Here is a 26,690-nt window from a genome sequence, read left to right on the forward strand (position 1 = left end):
GCTCACTAATTCACAATTAAATCCACAGAAGCTGTTAGAAAATGTCTGGCCACACATGAACAGTGAGGAGGGCCAATGTTTCTTCATCATGTTTAAAGCTTTCCTGCCCTTAACCAAGAAGGCTTCATACTGCACTGTTTGGCTTAAGAAAGGTTAATGGTATATAGGTTAACGAATGTAAGAAATTAAACACCTGCTGCTAGAACACAGTAGCCAATACTGCCGTTTGAACTACAGCCTTCCCTTTTCATTTTTCCTTGTGAATTTTTGATGGACTTTAAATATCATTTTAAAAGATGACATGTATCACAAGGCAAGAAACCTCTATAGGACAATAAAACTTCAGAAAAGTAGACATGATGTATTCATTTTTCTAAAGCAAATATATTTAGCAACCTATAATCCCAACTTTTTAAAGTACTACAGTTGGGTAGGCTAATATGGAAATCATTCATACTAATTTGTTATTAATCAAGACTTTTTTCTTATTAGTGTATCTGTCATCTTTTATCCTAATTCAAAGTAAAAGTCTGAACCAATTTAATTGTAATTACAAAGTGTATGATTTGAGAGCTGAGTAAAAATAAACTTGACAAATTTCAAACATTTTTAATGCTTTTCACTGGTATAGGAGAATGTATTTACATAAAGATTATATTCAATTTTGCCATTATTTTCCATGAATTGAAAATAAATATCAGGCCACATGTATATTTAAGTTAGGGAAAAGGCTATAGTTATAGCCCTATAAACAGAAAAGAGACTTAAGAACTTGAGTCCTTTTTCAAATCATATAACATTTTTCCCTTTGGGCAAGTCCATAAAAATATTTGTTAAATAAAAGGTCAAATATAATTTTTTAGCCGTTGCCTGGTATTTAACTTTTTTATTTGCACTCAGCAAAGTCATTTTAAACTGGTTCCCATATATGAAGACAAGGTCCATTTTAGGAGACAGCATTTACACATGTACCAAATTTAAGATTTGTATGTATTTTAAAAAACAAATAAAAACCTACTGAAAACCTTTCAATTTAAAGGGTATAATCTTTAAAACTTTCTAAAACAAACCCTCAAATCATACTCTTTTTTAATATGAACTTTGCCAGTACTGTTCATGTTGGCCAGATAATACCCTAATTGTCTTTAATGAAGTAAAATGAAATGCATACCAGCAGCAACTACAGCTGGAGGAGGCGAGCCTGCCTCACCACCACTTGTCTGACTCATTGATGCTACAGAAGTTTCTCTAGGTGGAGGTAACTGTAACTCCTTTGGGAGAAGATCATAGACAGATTCTGTAGGGAGGAAAAAAAATTTTGAAGGAAGGTTAGTCAATAACCTAATTATATGAACATGAAATAAATATCTTCTCTTGAAAATTATATATTCACAAAAACAACTGTATTGTGAAGGTTGTGAACAGTTATTAGCAAGTATTTGTTCATTTAGTATATAATCTTATTAAAAATTGAAGAAAGAATTTTCTACTGGTTCTACTCGATTTTGATTTTTTACTTTTATCGTTTATTTGTTCAGGATAGTCTCCAGAAAAAAATATCTATTTTTAAAACTAACTAAAACTAAAATCATAATCCAAAAACTTATAAAGATATATAGATACAAACACATAAATTTAAATGGAAAGGCAAGGTGAAATCCACCTACAATCCTAACAGGAGCAGCCAAGGCAGGACCACAGGTTTGAGGCCATCCTGACTCATAAAGTTAGTTCCAGCTTGGGCTATATAGGAAGATTCTACCTCCAAAAGAAGTAAAACAATAACTATTCCTCAAAAAGTGTTTCTGAGGCATGCAGTGGTGGCACACACCTTTGATACCAACACTCAGGAGGTAGAGGTGGGCAGATCTCTGAGACAGAGGCCAGCTTGGTCTACAAGCGAGTTCCAGAACAGCCAGCGTTACACAGAGAAACCCTGTCTTGAAAAACAAAAAAGTTCCTATATACATGATGAAGAAATGTCAACTTCATAAAACAGATTAACTTTCTACCAACCACACTCAAGGATATAGGAAGGATATGGTCATTACATCAATAACTTGAGTATTTCTAAGTTGCAAATGATAGAGGTTTATCATTATTATTATTCATCACAGATAATGAAAAATTAGTGCAAACACATTCTGATCTCTTCTCTGGCTATTGGAGCAGGCTGTTTGGTTCACTTGGTGACTTAGTTGGAAGACCACCTTGCGATATATGCCCCAGTACTGCAACACTAAAGTCCACTAAAACGTTTCTCTCTAGCAGTCCTTTCTTGCTAGTAATGAGGGTTGAGTTGCTAACACAAGAAGCAGAGTCAATAAAAAACACAAATGGCAGTTTGCAGGCCAAGCTGAAAAGTGGCAAGATAGCTGGGGGAAAAAAAATCACACACACAAAAAAAACAGGGACCTGAAGAGTTCTCAAAGATGGCCAGGTTAGAACAAGACAGAGAGAGCAGACAAAGAGCAAGAGCAGAGGCTGAAGGAAAGAAGACTATAATATCCAAAAGAGACAACACTGGCTGTAGTTATTGGAAGAGTTCCAGAGACTTGTCAAGCCTTTGAAACTGAGGGTCTCAGATACCCAAGGTCTGGAGTTGTAAAACTGACAGCTGTCCATGGCTAAGGAATTTCCATGTCTAGACATACCCAGAACTCAGCTTCTGCAAAATGCTAAGGCTTTCTAATGTCCTAGGACTATAGAAGAAGCACTGTGGCTTACACTTTGAAGGCCAGGGATCCAAACAGGTCTGCACAGCAGCTGTAACACTAGAGGGCGCCAAATGCCACTGAACTGACTTGCCTGTGGCCACCTCACTGCTACCAAAAACACAGGGACACACAAAGCGCTTCTTACCTGCTTAAGGTTTTTATCAAGGTAAGACAAAGATCCATCCAGTCAGGTGAACAGTACAAGGGCACAAGAAAAGAAAATAAGCAGAACGGGGAGCAGATTCAAAACACTAAGAACTTGCTGTAAGGGCCCAGACCAATTGGAAAAGGAGAAGGAATGTAATCAGCATTTTTAGGTACTCAAATTAGTTTGCTTGGTCCTGTTCTACAAATTCTAATTGATCTATATATGTTACTGATTATTTCTGGGTCAATTCAGCTCTTTATTCTTCAATGCTGACTATGAAGGGGTTGAACTTTCAACACAGTGCACATCAAGGTCAAAACAGAAATCCTACCCTGAGGCATAAACAATAAGAGGAAGGAGAAATTGTGTTTTTGATGGTTTGTTTGTTTGTTTGTTGAGACATAGCCCTGGCTGTCCTGGAACTCACTGCATAGACCAGGCTGTCCTAGAACTCAAGAGATCCACTTACCTCTGCCTCCCAAGTACTAGGGTCAAAGGCATGCTCCACCACAGCTGGCTGGAACTGTGGTTTTTAAAAGTAAGTGTGTGTGTCTATGTGTGTGCGTGCCTAAGTGTATGTAGTTGTACCTTGTGTATACATACAAGAGCCTATCAAAGTGAGAATAAAGCACTGGATTCCCCGGAACTGTGGATACAGGTAAAGTTGTAAGCCACTTTGTAGGGACTAAGACCTGAACTAGTGCCCTTGCAAGAAGAATATCTGTACTTTTTTCTTTCCTAGGTGGGCATTCTGTGCCTTAAGTACCACTGTCTACAGTCTGTTATTAATCGTTTCAGAAATAAAAAACAAGTCTCCAAGCCCCATAATCCCTCTCTCACTTTATCTAGTTGAGTCTAGAAAGAAAAACCAAGAGAAACAGGTGGAAAGCAACCAATATTTTTCTTGCTGTACAACTAATATTAATTGTGCATTCTCAAGGGCCAGTCACTATGCAAAAGACACAGAGTCTCACTTACTCACAAAACAATTCTTATGACAGATTTTATTCATGAAAAATAGAAAAATACCAGAATTGTTAAGATAAAATTAGCTGGGTGGTGGTGGTGGTGGTGACAACGACAGCGGCACTAACCTCAAGCACCTGGGAAGCAGAAGCAGGTGGATCTAGGTGAGTTCCAGGCCAGTCTGACCTACAGAGCTAGTACCAGGAAAACCAGGGCTATTACACAAAGAAACTGTCTGGAAAAGTTAAAAAAAATTTTTTTAATGTGTGATGAAACAAAGGGAGAATGGTGATAAAATCTAGGACAGTAGTTTTTTCCTGTGATAAGAAACTTGGAAATAGGACAAAGGAACAAAAAAACAAACTGGATCCAACAGTGGACTCATACATGTTCTTTTTAGAGGATCATTACAGAATAAACACACACAATAAAGGTGGTATTCAAGTATAGGGCACAGTTCACAGAGGAGATGTAGTTTAAATAGAATGATCTGTTCCTAAGTTTTTGGATTAGTAGTCTCCACTTCACCTTTATTGACCTGAGAACAGGAATTCAATTGCTTTGGGGTTAGACTAAACACCAAAATTGTCAGAGTTCATTTCCTTTATAGTGTTTCTCAAGAAATCTCTAATTTACTTTCAGGTAATCAAGCTGAACACAAGTAGTATTGACTTATGCCTATAAAGAAATGTGGCGGCTTCTGTGTGGTGTTTCTTGGTCAGGAGAGCATGCACATGTGTACATGTGTACATGTGTACACACGCAAGTATTTTTGTTTAATTTTCAGGCAAGTAACTAAAAATAGTTATGGTAAAAAAGGGAGGGAAGCCGGGAGTTGATGGTGCACGCCTTTTAATCCCAGCACACGGGAGGCAGAGGCAGGAGGATTTCTGTGAGTTCGAGGCCAGCCTGGTCTATAGAGTGAGTTCCAGGACAGGCTCCAAAACAATACAGAAAAACAAAAAACAAACAAAAAAGGGATGGAAAACTCTGTGAGTTGAGTGTCTACATAGTGAGTTCAGACCTGTCTTAAAATAGGGTCTCTCTGCTGTGTAGCTCTGGCTATCCTAGAACTTGCCATGTAGACCAAGCTGGCCTTGAATTTATAGAGATCCATCTGCTTCTACTTCCAAAGTGCTGGGATTAAAGGTGTGCACTACCATGCTAGGCAAAAATGATACTTTATGTTGAAATGCTCTAAAAATACAATGATGAGCCAGCCAGGTGGTAGTACACATCTTTAATCCCAGCACTCAGGAGGCAGAGGCAGGCAGATCACTGTGAGTTTGAGGAAAGCCTGGTCTACAGAGTGAATTCCAGGACAGGCTCCAGAGCTACACAGAGAAAAAACAAACAAACAAACAAACAAACAACAATAACAACAAAAAGCCAGAGATGGTTCCAATGGTTAAGAGCACTGGCTGCTCCTACAGTGAACCAGGGTTCAATTCCCAGAATCCATATGCTAGTTCACAACAGACTATAACTCCAGTTCCAGGTATCCAATGTTCTCTTCTGGCTTCTTTGAGAACCAGGGACACATGTGATACATAGATATACATGCAGACAAAATAGCCATACACATGAAAAATTTTAAAAGGCATGAATTAATGACCCAAACAGGTACTATATTACACAAATAACAGAACTTCTCTTGATTATCAGGTATAGATACTATCTATAGCCATGCCACTTCCAATGCCCAATAATCAGGTATAGATACTACACTAAAAAATCCACTTGTAAACGCTTTCATTCAAAACAAAATATAAAAGCAAAACCAACAGACGACACCCTTATAAATGTGACTACCATAAGTTTCCTTAATGCACTCCCCTCCAAAAAAGGCTTGGGAAATATTGCCTTTCTCTTTCTCTCCTTCATTCATTGCCTCAATTAGCAGGTGAAATCCCAAGCTAAGATTTCACACCAGACACTCTACAATAAAGTTCTGACATGTCCACTATGCCAACCAAGTTCTGCATTTAAGACACAGCATTCTTTTTGTTTAAAAACATTTCAGCCTTGACAGTCATCATACTTGGCATCTCCGCTGGAAAAATGTACTGGCCACAGGTCCATTAGATATTTTGTTTCTAAAAGATTATAGAGTCCAAGAATAACTGGTAGGTGATCTGTTTCAACAAATTTTTCTCAGTTTTGAAGTAAACCAACTCAACTTATTTGTTAGAAAATATGTATTTATTCAAATTATTTTTCATATTGCATTGTTTTCCCCAAAAGTATTAGTGTTTTGAGGTATTTAAATAACATACACTGTATATTATATACCAACTAGAGGAAAAAGGAAACTAAAGAGTTCCACAGACATTATTCAGTTATTTAATTATCTGTTATTTTAGGAAAGGGGGTGTAGCTCAGTTGGTAGAGAATTGTCTAGTGTACACTCAATCCCCAGGGCAGCATAAACCTGTCCTGGTGACACACTCCTGTAATTCCAGCACTCTGGAAGTAGAAACAGGAGATTCAGCAGTTCAAGGTCATCCTTGGCTACTGAGGGAATCCAAAGTCATGCTGGACTAGAAAACGGTGTCTAAAAAAGTCCACCTCATGCAAGCCTCATGCAAAAAAAACTACACTTTGGTGGTAGTGGTAGTAGGGGACTAATAGTGTGCTTAAAAAAAAAGTAGGGGTTCAAGATGGTTCTACAGGTAAAGATACTTGCCCTGCCAAGCCTAACTTAGTGACCTAAGTTTGATCCCTGAAACCAACACAAAGGTGGAAAGAGATTACGTACTCCACAGTTTCCCTCTAGTGTCCACGCTGGCATTGTGGCACACACACACTCATATGCACACATCATGTACAACACAATAAATTTTTGAAAAAATATGTAGACAGATGAGAATAGAATATTTTGTATGTACTTGACAATGTAATGAAAAATACCAGTGAATAAGAAAAAGCCTGAAATACCAAAAATGAGAAGAAATTCATTTAGGAAAACACCATCAAGCTACCACAGTGGCATGTGATTGTAATCCCAACTATTCAGGAAACCAGGCAAACATTATTGTACTTAGTTATGGTCCCAATGGGCAAGAGTAGTTACACTGGCAACTTTAATATATTAACAGTGGATTTTGTAATTGTTTTACTTTTATTACTAGCTATTTTTGCTAATCTCTTATTGTGACAAATTTGTAAAAAAAAATTTTTTTTGAGACAGGATTCCACTATGCATCCCAGGCTTGCAAAAAAAAAAAAAAATTTACTACATGGACCAAGCTGTCTTCCAACTTGCAGTGATCATCTTGTAGCTACCTCCTGAGCATTTGGAATTCCAAGCATGTGGCATCATCACACATGACCTTATAAACTACTTTTATCATGGGTATTCATATATAGGGAAAACATACTATGGAGGAAACAGCACTATCGGTGATTTCAAGCACCCAATTAAAACCCTGAAATGGGGGCAACTGGAGGCTCTGCTGTATGCCAACATCATTCTAATAACTAAGAGGTGGGTAGCACTGTGTAACCTTCTGCAAGTTACTCAAGAAATGAAGACTTATTTTAAACTAACTAAAACAGTGGCAATACCTATCTGCCTTGAGAAGTTTTTGTGTGATGTATAAAAGACACCTAAAACTATTATTAGTATTATGTAGTAACTGGAGCATCTAGAAACAAATGGAAGCTATAGTTTCTGCCCTCAAAACAGTATGCAATAAGGTGTTACTGAGATACTGCTTGGACATTATTCTTTCATTGCAAAAATAATCATGTAACTACCTCATGCCCACACCAAATTACGTTAATTTTAATGGTAAAACACGTAGTTTCCCTTGCTATAGGTCTTGGACTTCCTAGCTAGAGAGAAACTTCAAACAGCAAGCACATCTACACACGCACATTGCACACATATGCATACAACAAATACGGAAATAAATAATTGTTCCCTTTTGCCTTTGCAGTGCTTGTCAATGTCAACACTGAATTTTATATAAAATGCAAACTTTGGGGCTCTCTTGACAAACTAAACTTTAAGCTGGAGCTGCCCATCCCCTTGAGAGTTCAGATGTAGAAAGTTCCATTATGCCAGTTTCCAATGAGTTTTCAATCCCAGTAGGTACTTGGCTTGCAAGATTGAGGTGGTGTTTTCAGAGAAGGAAGGGAGGGAGGGAGGGAGGGAGGGAGGGAGGGAGGGAGGGAGGGAGGGAGGGAGGGAGGGAGGGAGGGAGGGAGGGAGGGAGGGAGGGAGGGAGGGAGGGAGGAAGATGATTTCTTTCCTAATGAAACATTTCAAGCTTAAAGACCAGAACAATGCGTGATCTCAGATATATATTTTTTTTGATTAAACATTCCCCCACAAACTTTCTATGATAGCCATGCGCTGTAAGTACTTCCACCATCTTCAACACAGAACAAAAATACTCCTGGTTTTTTAAGGAAAGGAATAAACTTTCACAGACTTATCAGGTTCTTGAAGGATTAAAGCATTCAATAAAGGCTTTTTTTTTTTTTTTTTAATTTAAGAGCCAAGTGTCCTGGCTCAGATCTATAATCCCAGAATTTGGGAAGTAGAGGCAGAAGGATCAGGAGTTCAAAGTGATCTCTGGCTACATGGACAGTTTCATTCTAGGTTACAGGATGGCTCAGAGGTTAAGTGTACTGGCTGCTCTTCCAGAGGACCGGGGTTCAATTCCCAGCACTGACATGGCAGCTCACAGCTGTCTGTGACTCCAGTTCCAGACGATCTGAACTACATAAAACAAAATTAAATAAAACAAATTTAAATAAATTAAAAATTAAATAAATTTTAGGGAGAAAAACAATATTAAAATTTGGTACTCAAATTAGCAAGGCCAGGTGGCTCAGGCCTAAAATACCAGTTGCTAAGGAGCCCCAACAGAAAGATCACAAGTTCAGGGCCTGCTTAGGTTATAGCATAAATTCAAAGACAGCCTGGAAAAACAAGACCCCATCTCAAAAATAGATTAGGGACATAGCTCAGTGGTTCAGTGGTACAGCACTTGATGTAACACTGCTTCCACCTGCCCACTAATATGTGTACACACAATGTATACAAAACAGCTATTTTATCTCGGCTCCAACAAAACTTTTTAAAACAGCTATTTTAGCTTAGTTATAAGCACTCTCCCAATGAAATGTCTTATACTTAGATTTATAAAACTAAAGAAAGTACAGATGAATTTGAATTCAAATCTGTCTGTTCTGACTACAAAGCCTAAACATGAAACTGTAACACTAGACTACAAAATTATCTGCATGTGGTCTTACCTAATACATACAAGTTATCCTATTTAGCCACAGTGGTCATGCACACCTTAAATCCCAGCACTCAGGAGGCAGAGTTAGGCAGATCTCTGTGAGTTTGAGGCCAGCCTAGGCTACAGATTGAGTTCCAGAAGAGGCTCCAAAGTTACAGAGAAACCCTGTCTCCAAAATCCAAAATACAAAAGAAAAAAAGAAAAAGAAAAAAGAAAAAATATTTTGTTTATGATCTAATAAAGCTTGCCTGAAGATCAGAGTGCAAAGCTAAGCCACTAGTTAGCTACAAACCTAAGCTACTAGGTTAGCCAGAGAGGACAGGCACTGGTGGCCACACCTTTAATTCCAGCACTGGGAGAGGCAGATGGGTCTCTGTGAGTTCAAGGCCACCCTGGGCTACATGAGGGTGAATCAGTCTAAAAGAGAAACAGAGTTCATACTTTTGATCCCAGCTCATGCCTTTAATGCCAGCACCAGAGAGGACTGTAAGGCATGAGGAGACAGGAGCAGGCAGTCTAAGGTTTGGTGGAGAGCAGTGCAGTAAGTATGGAGACACAATCTGAGGACAGGATCGTCCCTTCCGTTTGAGCATTGGTAGACATGAGAATACTCTAGTGGTTGGCTGCTTTGCTTTTCTGATCTTCAGCTTTAACCCCAATATCTGTCTCTCAGTTTTTATTATTAAGAACAATTAGAATTCATGTTACCCTTCTCTATTTTCAAAATAAAGCTAGAAGACACAAGACTGCACCACTCACTGGGAAATACAACAGCAGAAGAAATTTAGAAACAAAACAAAAGAAGTGTTCAGGACAGTAATCAAAATCTTGCATAATCAGCATCATTACTCCTCACAGCAAATAACCACATTGTTTTCATTATAGTTTTGATTTATAAGTTGTATTAAAAATAAATTAATAGTCCATTATGAAAGGAGTGGCTAATTTAGTAAACCTTGCTATTTAAACAATGTAATACTTTGTAACTATTATAAATTGTAACAGATACATTTATTTAGTAGCATTAGTAAGCTGCTACAACGGGATGTATTCGAGAATTCTATTTATGAGGCAATGTATAAATAAACAGAAGTGTGTACATAGAATTATATACATGAAAGAATCATCATGAACTTATTAATAGTGGCCACTATCCAGTTACAGAAGAATTTCATGTGATTTATTCTTGCTTTATACTTTGACATATTTTAAGATACATAGTATAATACCTGTATGTTTACACATATATGTATTTATATGTGCATATTTAAATCCTGACAGATTAAACATAAGGCAGTATTATCAGAGAAAAGTACAAAATCAGTGGTAAGAGAGCACTGTAGATTATGTCTGTTATTCTCAACATATGCAAGATAAAGCAAGAGAACTACCATAATTCTGAAGTCACCTTAGCCTACAGGGTAAAAACTGTATCAAAAAAGAGATGATGGATGGATGGATGGATGGATGGATGGATGGATGGATGGATGGATGGATGGATGGGATAGGGGATGAAAGGAAAAGCAGACTGGAAATGTAGCTCAGTTGAGGGCTTGTTTATTGTGCACAAAGCCTGGATTCAATCCAAAAAACTGGGCATAGTGGCCCACACCTGTAATCTCAGATAACAAATTCAAGGTCATAAGATCATGTTTCAAAAAAGCAAAGCAAATTAAGAACCAGTCCTACCACCACCTCCAAAACAAGGGAAAGAGGCAGAGAAAGGGAGGAAGGGAATAACTAATAAGATAATAAATGTGAGTCTGTGTCCTGAAACACTCCTATACTCTGCCCATACTGTTTTGTATCCTGCTAATAATGCCCAATCCTGAAAAACTAACCACTCATCTTCAACATTCCTAAACCCACAGCTTCGAGGTTTTGATACAGAAAAATCAAGCTTACACACTAGTACCTCTATGAACTGATGACCTTTCTCCAAGCAACCTAGAAGTCTTTTATATTCCTTGTCATCCTGTCAGCTTTCTGAGAAGTTCTTCACAGCAGTTCTTTGAAAGCCACTCCCCTGCATCTATCACTCTTGGAAGTTCATTTCTCCATGGAGAAATCAGAGCACAGGTCATGAATTTTCAAACTTCCTTATCTTCATCTCTGTCCCTTTATTATCTAGCTATCTAGCTATTTTTGAGAGAAATTCTCACTGTGTATCCCTGGTTGGCCTTAACTCACTTTGTAGACCATGCTGCTTCTAACTCACAGAGATCTAAATCAGTGGGATTAAAGGTAAGCATAGCCATTCGTGACTATTGTCTGTCATTTTAAATTCAAGAGAAGCACCAACTCTAAATTCCAAATCTCTTTTTCCCCTTTGTGCCAAATCTTTCTTACATTTGTTTGTGGCACTGGGAGTTGAATTTAGCATCTTGGTACATGATAGACAAATGTTCTACCACCAAGTTATATCTCCAGATCTATCTTTCTTTCTTTCTTTCCTTTCTTTCCTTTCTTTCGTCTTCTTTTTTCTTTTGACAAGGTCCTACTTTATTCCAGGTTGGCCTTGAACTAAGTCTGTAGACTAGGCAACTCTTAAACTTGGGAACCTCATGCCTCTAACTCCAGAGTAAGCTTGGATATAGCAATTCTGTGCCACTAGGCCTGCCCCATCTTTTTGTCTGTCATCCCTTTCATTAACTCCTTCACCCCATCAAAGAAAGATTCCTATTGATGTTGTTATTGCATTTTTCCACCTTCCCTTAGGGGCTTCTTGTCACAACTCTCCCCAAATGCTTTTAGCAGTTGTCTGCGCTATCTGCTGCTACTTCCTCTTCTCACATTTACCACTTAACTATCTACCCTTTTGTTCATAACACTGCAATCAATTACTAATTGACATATTTCTCAACTGGGACACAGTGGACCACTACCACTTTCAGAAATGTATTGGTAGCTAACAGCACTTGCCACCTGGTTTGACAACTGGAGTTTGAGCCCCAGAACTCACACAGAAGAGAAAACTTATTTTCTTCACAAGTTGTTTCTACCTCCTCATGTGTGCCATGCCATGCCTTCTCCTATAATTTAAAAATATTTACATGTCTGAGTGATGGTGGAGTACATATTTAATTACAGCACTCAGGAGACAGAGGCAAGTAGATCTCTGTGAGTTCAAGGCCAGTCTGGTCTACAAAGCACCTGCACACACATGTGGACATACATTCATGCAGATACACATAGACATAAATAATAAAAATAAATCTTTAATAATCCCAGTACTCAGGAGGCAGAGGCAGGTGGGGGGATGTGTCTTTGAATGACAGGTGTGGTGGTGTGCACGTTTAACCCATTGCTCTTCCAGAAGACTGAAATTTGGTTCCCAGCACCTATGTCACACAGTTCACAATCACCCATTATTCAGTTCCAGAAGGATCTAGCAACTCTGATCTCTGCAGATATACACACACATGCGTACATACCCACAGACAGACAAATATACCATACAAATAAAATTAAAATTTTTAAATCTTAATAACAAAAGGAAAGATAAAAATGCTGGGCATGGTAGCACACACCTTTAGTCTCAGCACTAGGGAGGCAGAGGCAGGTGGATTTTGAGTTCTGAAAAGTTCTAGGACAGCCTGGGCTACACAGAAAAACCCTGTCTCAAATAACCAAAATATAAAAATATATAAATCTTAAGGGGAAAAAAGATGGAGATATTAACTATATATCCCCCAAAATCAAATTTGAACTGAGTATCATTTAAAAAGTCACTAGATGACTTTTGGCTTGAATTAAAACAATTTCCAACGATTTTTGATATGGCACTAAACATACTTCTGTCATTTTTTACTATATATTTATGTCAAGCTATATTCTTAGCATTGAAGTTTACAAAATCAAAATATCAGTCAGCTCTGAAAAACACTGAATATGGCTCTACACCTATGGTATCAAATATTTAGCCAAGATTTAACTTTTATTAAAAATAATCACATTCATCATTAATATGTAAATTTGCTTTTGTCTTTAATAAACAGTAAAATAATATATATACCAAATAATTATTTTAGAATAAATCTATTGATTTACTATCTGTAAATGTTAGAGCTGTATATTAACTTAATATACCTATGGTATGTGGGGTCATGTAAAAATTCCTTAGGCTTGAAAAGAGGGTTTTTTTTTTTGTTGTTGTTTTTTTTTGTTTTTCGAGACAGGGTTTCTCTGTATTGTTTTGGAGGCTGTCGGTCCAGCCTGGCCTCGAACTCACAGATATCCGCCTGCCTCTGCCTCCCGAGTGCTGGGATTAAAGGCGTGCGCCACCACCACCCGGCTATGAAAAGAGGTTATTAACAGAAAAGTTTAAGAAGTTGTGATCTAAACAATCCTACTTGTTAATGCAAAGTAACTTTTCTCAAAACAAAATCAACTCTGTGAACCTGTTAAAGTAGTAAAGTACAAAGACATTAATGAACAACTAGGAAGTCTGAAGTAAATTCAGTAGTTCATTAATTATAGCTAAAATCAGCATCTAGAGAAAAAAAATGGCTCTAATAAGAGCCTAGTACAACAAGAATTTCTGGGCCAGCAAGTCCAACAACCTCAGTTGGATCCCTAGATGTCACATAAAAGAAGGAAAGAACTAACTTCAAAAAGTTGTCCTCTGACTTCCACACATGTGGAATGAGTGCGCCCCCCCATCATGCACATAAAATAATGATGGTCTCACAATTCAGGCTGGTCTCAAACAGACTATACAGTTGAGGCTAACATTGAACTCCCAATTTTCCTGTCTGCTGAGATTATAGGCATGCTCCATTAAGCCTGGAAAACTTGCGCTCTTTCACTGTACAAAATGGAGTATTTTGGGGATTGGAAAGATGGCTCAATAATTAAGAACACTTGTTGCAGGGGCTGGAGAGATGGCTCAGCAGTTAAGAGCACTGGCTGTTCTTCCAGAGGTCCTGAGTTCAATTCCCAGCAACCACCTGGTAGCTCACAACCATCTGTAATGAGATCTGGTGCCTTCTTCTGGCCTGAAGGCACACGTGCAGACAGAACACTGTAGACATAGTAAATAAATAAATCCAAAGAAAGTAGGTTCAATTCCCAGTTCATAACCATCTCTACCTCCAGTTCCAGAATATCTGAAGCCCTTTTCTGGCTTCTGCCGGTACAGGCTTACATGCAGGAAAAATACCCATACATGTAGTAGCAACAGCAATTTGTTGTTTTTTAGACAGGGCTTCTCTGTGTAGCCCTGGCTGTCCTAGAACTTACTTTGTAGAACAGGCTGGCCTCAAACTCAAGAGATCTGCCTGCCTCTGCCTCCCAGAGTGCTGGGATTAAAGGCGTGCACCACCACCCAGCTAATAGTAATAATTTTAATGGTATATCGTCTTCCAATAATGAATTTACATAAGTTTATCATCTTTCCTCCTTATCTCTCATACTATTTCTCAACCAGTCTTTAGGATCAAACTGATGGTACAGGCCTCTGTACTCCTGGATACTCTGGGAGTAGAAAAAGAAGTATTCAAATTCAAGGCCTGACTGGGTTACACAGTGAGTTCTAGAAGAGCCTGGACAAGTAAAAGGAAAAGGAAAAGTGGCATGTAAGTCAGATGTCAAGCACCCAAAACAGTTCCCAGGAATTATCCCACAATATAAGTGGTGAATTCCTTTGGCAAATATCATTTCATTTCAGCTCTCCTCAGATACTTTATTATAACATGGGAATAAAGGACTAGGCAAAGCTCACATTTTTAAAAAGTTGACAAATAAAAAAAAGTTTAACCTTTGTTCATTAATCCATGCATTCATATTTAAGAAGTGTGTGTGTGTTCAAATTACATCACAGCTCTAGAAGTAGAGCTAGAAAATTAAAGCTAGAACTACAAAAATATATATTAAACATAGAATTTTTTTCCCTTTTCTTGTTTTTTGTTTGTTTGAGACAGGGTCACACTCAACAGCCAAGGATCACTGGAAATTCACTGTTAAACCAAGATTGCCCTAAATTTAAACACTACTGCTTCAGTCTCCTGAATAGCTATATAGGCCTAGGCCACCAGATCTAGCCGCTTATAAATTTAAATTAAGGAAAAAAATACAGTTAAATACGCATGTAAAACAGTTCACCACTGTTTATAAGAGCAGAACTGGAAACACCCTAAATATAAAGGTCATCAATACAAGAGTTATAAGTAATGACTCAAGCACATCATGATACAATGTAGTCATTAGAGCTGATTTGTACCATATCAAATGTCTACTCTGTAACATACTGTTTAGTGAAACATGCAATAAACAGTGTAAAATCATTACAAAAAATCTAGGGCTAGGAGGAGGTAGTGCACGCCTTTAGTCCCAGAACTAGGGAGGCATAGGCAGGCAGATTTCTGAGTTTGAAGTCAGTCTGGTCTACAGGGCAAGTTCCAAAGCTACACGGAGAAACCCCGTACCCTGTCTGGGACTGGAAAGATGATTCTTGAACAATGTACAGTGCTCTTCCAGGGGACCAACTCAGGTTCCCATGTAACTCCGGCCCCAGGGCATCTCACTTCCTCTTCTGGCCTCCAGTGACACCTGCACAAACATGCACATACCTCCATGCACATGCACAAAACTCTACCCCACACACAGACATATGATTAAATATAAACTTCTTTTAAAAATCCTATTTAGTGGGGCTAGAGAGATAGCTCAGCAGTTAAGAGCACTGGCTTCTCTTGTAGAGGACCCAGGTTCAATTCCTAGCACCCATATAGCAGCTCACAAGTATCTGTAACTCCAGTTACAAGGGATCCAACATGTCCTGAGTTCAATTGCCAGCAACAACATGGTGGCTCACAGCCATCTGTAATAAGATCTGGTGTCCTCTTCTGGAGTGCAAGCAGACATGGAGGCAGAATATTGTATACAAAATAAATAAATATCCTATTTATTCAGGCATAGCATAACTTATGTGTCATCCCAGCACTTGGGAGACAGAGACAGCAGGATCACTACAAGTTCAAGGTCAACCTAGTCTACACAGTGAGTTTAGTTACAAGCTAGCCAGGACAACAAGAGAACATATCTCAAAAAACAAAACAGGAAGTCAGTATGGTGGCACATGCCTTGAATTCCAGCACTCAGGAGGCAGAAGCAAGTGGACTTCTGTGCGTTCAAGGCCAACCTGATCTACAGAGTCAAGTTCCAGACAGCCAGGATACACAGAGAAACGCTGTCTCTGAAAATCAAAACAAACAAAAAAGAATCCTAATTATAGAAGATTTAAAACATACACACAGAGACAATATATTTGAGAAGATATTTTTACTTTTTTTCTTAGTATTTTCATATCATTTAAAGATTGTTTTGTTTTGTATGAAACAGGGTTTCATTATGCAGTACTGGTTGACCTAGAATAAAAAGTATGTAATCTTTTTTTAAAGATTTATTTGTTTTATATATATGAGTACTCTATCTGCATATACAACTTTATGTGAGAAACAGGCACCAGATCTCATTATAGATGGTTGTGAGCCACCATGTGGTTGCTGGGAGTCGAACTCAGAACCTCTGGAAGGGCAACCAGTGCTCTTAACCTCTGAGCCATCTCTCCAGCCCAAAGTATGTAATCTTATATAGAAAAATAAAGTTAAGCCGGGCGTTGGTGGCGCACGCCTTTAATCCCAGCACTCGGGAGGCAGAGGCAGGCGGATCTCTGTGAGTTCGAGGCCAGCCTGGTCTACAGAGCAAGTTCCAGGACAGCCTCCAAAGCCACAGAGAAACCCTGTCTCGAAAAACCAAAAAAAAAAAAAAAAAAGAAAAATAAAGTTAAAAACATAAAACGGGCTAGCTTAGATAAAATGTTAACTTTATTTTTTGTTTTATAATTTTTACAATGACTTTTCTGCAATAAAATAAAAAGTAAAACTCAAAAAGTTGAAGCAGAAAGACATTCCCAAAAAACAAAACAAGGCTGGGGATATAGCTCAGTGGTAGACTGCCTGCTTAGCATGCACAAGGCCCTAGGTTCAGTCTCTAGTACAAAGGAACAAAAGCAAGTTCAATACCTAGCAACCTTTCAGGTACCCCCCCCCCAAAAAGAGAAAAACCCTATTTAGGACTGGGAATACAGCTAAATGGTAGATAGAGCACTTGCCTAGCACATCTAAGGTCCTAGGTTCAAATTCCAAGTACAGACAGACACACACACACACCAGCATTTAAAATTTTAATTTTGTTATAACCTGAAAAATAAGCTTCAAATTTTTGAAAGACTTTTCTGAAAAAAAAACTTAACCCCAAAGAATAACTTATCCTTTCAGGTAGTGGTGGCACACGCCTTTAATCCCAGCACTTTGGAGGCAGAGGCAGGCAGATCTCTGTGAGTCCCAGGCCTGCTTGGTCTATAGAGCAAGTTCTGGGACAGCCAGGGTTACACATAGAAACCCTCTCTCAAAAAAAAATAATAATAATAATAATAATAATAATGATAATGTATCCTAAAACAAACAAAAAACTCAAAAAATTTCCTTTGAATAAGATTCAACTTTTCTTCAAAATGCTCAGATCAAAATAAATTCACTTTCAAAAAATATGTATAGGTATTAGCACAATGCAAAAACAAAAAAATTCTACATATAGCAGCACATGCTTGTAATCTTAGTACTCAGGAAGCTAAAAAGCAGGAGGACAATGAGTTAAGAGGGCAGCCTGAGCTAAAAAGTGAGGACCTGTTTCTGAAAAACCAAAAATTCATATAAAATTATTTCATAAATTAAACAGATTACTTTAATGTTCATATAAAGCAAGCATTAAACCACCCAAAGTATCCTTTAAGCAAACTCTTCAATGAATATATCAATTTAACTTAACAATTATCCAAGGTCCTCATTAACCCCATCAATGTCTAATTAATGATAGAAATACAAGCACCAGAACATCTTTTTGAGAATCAGTAGTGCTTAAAGTTTCCATAGCTACAGAAGCATGCCTCACTTCACTAATGTCGATTCTTTTTTCTTTCTGGCTCACTGCCACAATTCTGACATTTACTGGATAACTGCAATCCCCCTGCTATTATTAAATATAAATATTTGCTTTCTACAAATCAACAAAATGAATCAACCATGCAGTGGTGAAAAATATTATTTCATCCCATCTAAATGAGGCTAATAAACCTACTCAAATTTTTTATGAAGTCATCTATGCGTGTGTACTGAATTAATTCATATACTATACAAAATTCACCTAAAGTGAATAATGGCTTTTCGTATAGTCCAAGTTTTTACAGCTATTATTATAAATTACAAAACACTTTTTAGACTCACATATTTTTTGAACTATTATGCCCCCTACCCCTCACTCCCAACCCTTAGGAAACACTAACCTACATGTTTCTAGACTTACCTAACTTTTGCACAGTATTAGGAACGGGAATATTGGGTGGGAGGAGGCAAGGGGGTAGGAGAAGAAGTGGGAGGGAAAACTGTGGTTGAAATGTAAAGTGAAATAAAAAATTTAAAAATAGAAAAAAGGGAATGGGAATATACAATATGTAGTCTTTTGTGATTAACACGTTTTCAAGTCCACTTACAGTGAGTTCTTAATTTCTTTTTATGGTCAAATAACATTCCATTGTGTGGATATTCCAAATTTTGCTTAACCATTTATCCATCAGTTATAGGCATTTGGATTTTTCTACATTTTATGCTTTTCATGAGTAATGCTGTTATAAACATTTTTGTATGGCCACATGTATGCATTTTTCTTAGATACATATCTAAATGCACAATTTCCAGATAATAAGGTAATTCCATGTGTTTTACTTTTTGAAAATTTTATTCTTATTCATGTGTATGAGTGTTTTGCCTACACGTATATCTGTATCACATGTATGGCCCTTGGAGGTCAGAGGAGGGTGTCAGATGCCCTGAACTGGAGTTGCAGATGGTAGTGAGCTGCCATGTGGATGCTGGGAAACAAACCCATGTCTTCTGAACCCAAGTCTTCTAGAAGAGCATCCAGTGCTCTTAATCACTGAACCATCTCTCCAGCCCCATGTTTAACTTTTTGAGGAAAGAGCAGATTCTTTCTTTTTTTGTTTTTTTGTTTTTTTTTTTGTTTGTTTTTTTGTTTTTGTTTTTTTGTTTTTTGTTTTTTTTCGAGACAGGGTTTCTCTGTGGCTTTGGAGGCTGTCCTGGAACTCGCTTGGTAGTCCAGGCTGGTCTAGAACTCACAGAGATCCGCCTGCCTCTGCCTCCCGAGTGCTGGGATTAAAGGCATGCGCCACCAACGCCCGGCTAGCAGCTTTAAAATGGCAGCTTTACAATTTTACATTCCCAGCAGTAGTGTATTCATTTCCACATGATCGTAAACAATATTTTTGTTGTTGTTGTCCTTTTCAGTTTCTTTGAGATGGGGTCTTAATATGTTACCCAGGCTGTTTTCAAACTCCTTGGCTCAAGGTATCATTCCACCTCTGCCTCCTGTGTAACTGGGACTACAAGTATGTGCCACAAGCTGTTTTATCACAGCCATCCTAGCAAGTGAGAGAAGTATCTCTGGTGATTTTAACTGTATTTCCCAATGTTAATGATGAAAAACATCTTACATGTGTTTATTAAGTCATTTATGTAATTTGTTGTATGTTTTATGCTAAACATTTATTCTTAGCAATATTTCTGAAAATTATTAAAATTAGTATGTCCTTAAATATAGCTTACTAGCATTAAAGTCAGTGTGTCCTCAAATAAAAATACATTTATTAGCACAAGAAGAATTTTGCTGCCTTAATATATAGAAATAGTTGTCCTAATTAATGAAACAAAATAGTCGGACTTTACTCACTCTGTATTGATAAATGTTTGCCTCATTTGCCTCACATTTTATTTTGTAAAGGATTAATTCCTATGGTGCAGCTCAGTAGTGGAATATATGTCAAACATGCAAGCATGAGGACTTTGGCTCAATACAGAGCAACACAAAAAATACCAAGTAAGCTATTTCAGGTTACTGGCTTACCTCCAGACATGTTTGCTGTGGCACATGCCCGCCCACATGCATATACAACTTATTAGTTTAAGCCTACATTTGATTTACAGCCACTGTTATAAGACACACTTAAACATGTCCTATCTCATTAATTTATAGAGACTGTAATGAAAACTTTAAACAAACATACTTAGGTAATAAAGCCTCCATAGCCAGGGATGGTGTGAATGCCTTTAATCCCAGTACTTGGGAGACAGAGACAGTTAGATCTTGGTGAGAACAAGGCCAGCCTGCTAAGAACCAGGACAGCAAGAGCTATGTAGAGAGACCCTGTCTATAAATCAATCAATCAATCAATCCTAATCAACAAACTTGTTTTTTTTTCTCATGTTAAAAATAATTTTAGGCCAGGCATTGGTAACACAGCCCTTAATCTCAGCACTCGGGCAGGCAGATCTCTGTGAGTTCCAGGCCAGCCTGGTCTACAGAGCCAGTGCCAGGATAGGCTCCAAAGCTGCACAGAGAAACCCTGTCTCAAAAACAAATAATAATAATAATAATAACAACAACAATAATAATTTTAATCTAACAACCTAACTAATAATAGAATTTTGTATATATGACTATTGATCAAATTTTGATTTTATTCAAAATCAGCATTTTCTACATACAGTTAGGAAAAAGACTGTACTCACTTGTAAGGGACCAAAGAACTCATATTCTGTGCTGGAGATGTAGGTCAGTTGGTGCAATTTATGCCTAGCTTTCACAACACCCTGAGTTTGAACTCCAGCACTACATAAAAGTAGGTATGAGGACACAGGCCTGTAATTCCAGTACTTGGATGATAGGAGAATCAGAATTAGTTCAAGGTCATCCTCAACTACATAACAAATTCGAGGCAAACCTTCTGGATTATAAAATATTGTTTCAAACAAAAACCCTTTATATTGTTTTAACTTTATGAAAAGGAGAAGTAACTTAGTAACTCCAAAGAAAGTACCCTGAGTGGTTTGTAGTGAAGAAAAGTACTGTAATTTCCCTCACTGAAATATTCTAATTCCTAACCGAACTTTCAGGAAGTTCAGGAAACAAAAACCAATCCCAGCAAGATAAAGAACTAGTTTCTGAGGCTCCTATTCTGTTGCCCATCTCTTCTCACTTTCATTTTGTCTCTGAACACACCAGCAGAAATAAGAAGCAGCAGAAACAGATTCCTATGATGTCATATAAGTACTGCCAAAGATTTCTTGACCCTTAACAAAGATGATACTTGGTTATGCAAAGACAACTGTCCGTCCTGTTAGAAACATGCAGGGTGTTTTGTATCACATACATGAAACATTGCATTCTACAATAAAATTTTGATCAACAAAAGAGGAAGTAGTATTATCCTTTCTCAAAGATTAAACAGGCTTCTAATTATTTACATAATCCTAAATGTATATTAAATCTGTTTTACAACTGTAGCAAAAAGGCCTAGAAGAATGAGATTTTTTTTAATCCATTAAACAACAGAAATTTTCAACTAAAAAAAAAGTACTGCCAAAGAAGTCAAATGCTCTGGGTAAGCAAGAATAACTAACAGCTTGATAAAGTGAGTTCCATCTCTGGAACCTATAGTGAAAAGAGAACCAACTCCAGAAAGTTGTCCCCCAATCTTACAAGTATGGTGAGCAATGCATCCCCATCACACTTCACACATAGACAATAAAAAAATTGAGAGGAAAAAAACTCTGGCTTCTGCTTATTTCTTTTTCTACTTTTCACTTCTAAGCCTGAATATCAACCAAGACAGAGTTTAATCTATGATATGCTACAACCACCTCATAAAGATACTTACTCACTGTGGTGTCTGGTTTTGTTGTCAACTTGACTCAAGCTAGAATCATCATAGGAAGGAGCCTAAGTTGAGGAAATCCCTCCATAAGATGCAGCTGCAAGGCATTTTCTCATTTAGTGATCATCAGGGAGGGCCCAGCCACCGATGGTGGGTAGCGCCATCCCTGGTGCAATGGTGGGTGGGTTCTATAAGAAAACATACTCAGGAGCTACAAAGATGGCTCAGTGGTTAAGAGCACTAGCTGATCTTCCAAAGGATCTGGGTTCAATTCCCAGCACCTACATGGCAGCTCACAGCTGTCTGTAACTTCATGCAGGCAAAACACAATACACATAAATTAAAAAAAAAAAAAAAAACACAGACTAAGCAAGTCAGTAAGCAGTTCCCCTTCATAGCCTCTGCATCAGCTTCTGCCTCCAGGATTCTGCCTTGTTTGAGTTGCTGTACTGACTTCCTTTAGTGATGAACAGCAATGCTGAAGTGTAAGCCTAATAAAAAACCCTTTCCTTCCCAACCTACTTTTTGCTCATGGTGTTTCATGGCAGCAACAAAAAACCCTAAGATACTCATCTAAGACAGCAAACAATTTACTAATTGTGAACATTAAAATATTCCTCTAAGGCAGAGCTCAAATCCCTAACCAAGAAGCAACCTTCAACTAACAAACACTTGAAAAGGAAAAATCTCACTGGGTATGAAAAAATGATTTTCAATAAATAAAGTAAGCCAGATACACACCACTCTGGAGGCAGAGGCAGGGAGATCTCTGGGTTTCCTGGACAGCCAGGGTTATGTACAGAGAAACCTTGCCCACCCTCCAAAACAAAATAAAAAAATATTGCTCCAAGAGCATATCATGTTTCTACTGATTTCTATTCTCTAATATGTTAAATTTCTTTCATTACCTTATGGATGCTTCTTAAGGAATCCTATATTGCTATAATATTCCCACACTGGATAATTCTAGCACTTGGGAGGGTGAAACAAGAGGACAGAAGTTCAAAGTCATCTTCTAAGAAACCAGCTTTGGCTACAAAAAAAAAAAAAAAACCACCAAAACCTTTCTCTAAAAACAGACAAGTAACTATAAAGCATATGATAGGAAATCATTGGGAGAATGAATTAAACAAGAAGCTGGAATGAACTAGTCAGGACTTCTGACATGTTTTAACATCATTATTTTCATAATAGTGATGATATGTACAGTCTTTAGGTATGATATAGATCAATAAAAATTAAAAAAAAACAAAAAAGAATTCAATAGACAATGTCTCATGAAGCTGCTCAGACTGGTCTTATTTTCTGGCCTCAGCTTCAGGCCCGGCTATTAGTTTTGTTTGGCAAACAAGATAAACCAAAAGAAGTGTTTTTCAGTAGAGAATGTCTAAGAAATGGTGACTTTTTCCCTCAGATTATTCTCAGCTTTAGTAACAGATTTGTACATAATGAGAAATCATTATTTTTAAATACATATATATTTATCTCTCTCTCTCTCACTCACACACACACACACACACACACACACACACACACACACACACACTCACGCTTACCAAGTAAGATCATTTTCAGCCAGGCGGTGGGTGGTGGCGCACACCTTTAATCCCAGCACTCGGGAGACAGAGGCAGGCGGATCTCTGTGAGTACGAGGCCGGGCTGGTCCAACAGCCTCCAAAACAACACAAAGAAACCCTGTCTTGTAAAAAAAAGATCATTTTCAGCTCTTGCAGAAAATAGGGGTTCAATTCAATGGTGGCTCATAACCTGTAACTCCAGTTTCAGGAGGCCTCACACCCTCTATGTTCTCCTGGGCACTGCCTGCACATGGTGCACATGCATGCAAGCAAGATATTTAAACTTCAGCCAGGTGGTGGCGCACGCCTTTAATCCAAGCAGTAGGAGGCAGAGGCAGGCAGATCTCTGTTAGTTCGAGACCAGCCTGGTCTACAAAAGAGCTATGCCCCATGCATGTGAGAAAGCCCTCTGAGGCCATAATAGAGTACTGGGTGTCTCCTGAAGTTGAGGTCATTTTAATACTTGTGTATTATTGTATTAATTAGTTAATAGTTAAGGTCCTGTAACTATTGTCAGGGAATCATCACATTAATTAAAATTACGGTAGCAAGAAGGCTCAGTCGGCACTGTTTTAATAGGCAGGCTAAAAGCAAACTCTGCTAAATGGCAAGAATATTCCTTAATCTATTTATCAAGTTAAAACTCCCAACTGCAGGTTTTATAACTTGTTTTCTTAAAAACTTAAATTGACTGGGCATGGTGGGGACACCTGTAATCCAAGCACTGACAAACTAAGGCAGAAGGACTGAAAGTTTGAAACAGGGAGAAGGAAGAGGAGGAGGAGCAGCAGCTGCAACAGCCTAACTCTACAACTTATTAATTGTGGGATTCTAGGCAAGTCACTGAACGTCCATATGCCTCCACTTCCTCATCTCTAAAGTAAGATCATTGCTATTTAACATCTCAAAGGGTTATACAAATTCTTTGAGTCCACTGATCTAGTAGGATCCAGTAGCTAGCAACACCCTAATCCCAGCACTCAAACGAATGGGACAGGAAAACCAAAAAAAGTACAAGGATAACCTGGGCTGTGAGTAAGATCCTGCCTCAAAAAAAGAAAGAAGGTGGGAGAAGATGGCTCAGTGGTTAATTAAGAGTACTTACTGGCTGTTCTTCCAGAGAATCCGGGTTCAATTCCCAGCAACCATATGGTGGCTAACAACCATCTGTAACTCTAGTTCTAGGGACTCCAACACCCTCTTCTGGTTGCCTTGTACATTACATGCATGTGATGAACATGACATTTATGCAGGCAAAACACTCATTCACATAAAATATGACAAATTAAATCTCAAAAAAAAAATGCCAGGAACTGCTGGCACATTCCTTTAAACCCAGCACTCAGGAGGCAGTCAGGTGAATCTGTATGAGTTCAAGGCCAGACTGGTCTACATACAAGTCGAGTTCCAGGACATCCAGGACTATTACATAGACAAATCCTGTCTTGAAAAGCCAACACACAACCAACCAACCCTCAAAAAACAGCTTTAGAAAGAGAAATGAATGAACATGAATGAATTCAGTAACTGGGGAAATGGCTCCGTGGGAAAAGTGTTTTCTATGTAAGCATGTAGACCTAAATTCAGAGCCCCAGCACCCATATAAAAAGTAACCTGTCTAGCAGGCAGATCTCTCAAGATCAGCCTGGTCTACCAATAGAGCTCCAGGACAGGCTCCAAAACAATACAAAGAAACCCTGTCTCAAAAAAACAGAGAGGGAAAAAAAAGTAACCTGTGCCTGTAATCCCAGCACCAGACAGGAAGGAACAGGAGGATCTTTGCAGGCTTGCTGGTCAGTCAGTCTAACCCAATCAGTTAATTCCAGGTTCAGTGAGAAACTTTCAGCAGGAAGGTAGGGATAGATTGAGAAACCTCTGGGCTCTACACGAAGGTACACCCATGCACACACACACACAAATAATTCAGTTAATCATCAGGCCAGTAAGGTAGCTCAATAGGTAAAGTAAAGGCACTTGCCAGCAAGCCTGTCAACCTGAGAATGATCCCCAGAACCACATGGTGGAAAGCAAGAATTCATTCCTAAAAACTGTTTAGTCTGACCTCCACAGGTGTACTATGCCACATGCAGTAAGTAAAAATGTTTTGAAAGAATTCAGTGGTGCCAGCCGATGGTAGCCTTTAATCCCAGCACTTGAGGTGGATCTCTGTGAATTCAAAACTCACCTGGTCTACAAAAGTGAGTTCGAAGACAGCCAGGGCTACACAGTGAAACCCTATCTTGAAAAACTTATTATAATAATAATAATATTAATTATATTAGTAATAATTCAATGGCAAGCTCTTGATATACAGCTGGAGAGATTTGTGTGTGTGTGTGTGTGTGTGTGTGTGTGTGTGTGTGTGTGTGTGTGTAATTTCAAGAACTTACTAGCTTTGTTTCCATCTCTGCAATCCTCCTGCCTCACCCACCTCACATACTTGGACTGCAGTTTTAACAGATTACAAGATACTGATACACACCAGAAGCATTAGCCTCCTAATATACTCGATCTTGCAAAGATGGTAAAGGAGAATCAAGAAAAGAAATGAACTAGAATATATAGTTCTTAAAATAAAAGAGTATTCTAAAAAATTAATACAAAGCCAGACAGTCATGGTGCACACCTTTACTTTACTTTCAGTACTTGGGAGGTATAGGCAGGTAGATCTTCTGTATTTGATTGAGTCCAGCCTGATCTATAGATCGAGTTCCAGGGTAACCCAAGGATACACAGACAAACCCTGTCTCAAAAAGATCAATAAAAAATTAATACAAAAAGCCAGGCATGACGGAATATGTCTTTAATAAGCCAAAACTCAGGAGGCAGAAAAGCAGGCCAATCTCTTTTGAGTTCAAAGGTAGCCTGCTCTACATAGTGAATTCCAGGCCAGCTAAGACTACACAGTAATACCTTATCTCAAGAAAGAGAAGATGAAGACAAAGAAGAAAAGAAGTCACCATGGGGCTTGAGACATAGCTCAGCAGTTAAAAAATACTAGCTGGTCCTGCCTCAACAAGATGATGGGACAGACTTAGTAGCCTTCTTAGGGGAAGCCTTACCCTCTCCAAGGAGCAGATGGGAGGTGGGGTGGAGGGGAATGGGGGGAAGCGGGAGAAGGGGAGGGAGGGGAAACTAGGGTTGAAATATAAAAAAATAATAAATTTTTTTAAAAAAGTCCCGGCTGTACTTCCAAAGAAGCAAAATGTGTGCCCTAGCACACACATGCATCACATG

General features: G+C 38.3%; 1 protein-coding gene across 9 annotated transcripts in view; it reads right to left on the minus strand.

The window, feature by feature from the left end:
- Nfat5 (nuclear factor of activated T cells 5) overlaps positions 1-26,690 on the minus strand; it is a 78,952-nt gene that overhangs the window by 46,373 nt on the left and 5,889 nt on the right. For 5 of the 9 annotated variants that reach the window (XM_040736544.1, XM_040736543.1, XM_040736545.1 and 2 more), the window contains one exon: positions 1,172-1,297. In XM_040736544.1, coding sequence (XP_040592478.1) covers positions 1,172-1,297 — 126 coding nt within the window. Of the gene's footprint in view, positions 1-1,171; positions 1,300-26,690 lie in introns of those variants that run through there. The other 4 variants (XM_040736547.1, XM_040736549.1, XM_040736548.1 and 1 more) reach the window with 1 other exon arrangement.

Source organism: Mesocricetus auratus, unplaced genomic scaffold (genome assembly GCF_017639785.1).
Source record: "Mesocricetus auratus isolate SY011 unplaced genomic scaffold, BCM_Maur_2.0 Super-Scaffold_100062, whole genome shotgun sequence".
Taxonomy (NCBI): Eukaryota; Metazoa; Chordata; class Mammalia; order Rodentia; family Cricetidae; genus Mesocricetus; species Mesocricetus auratus.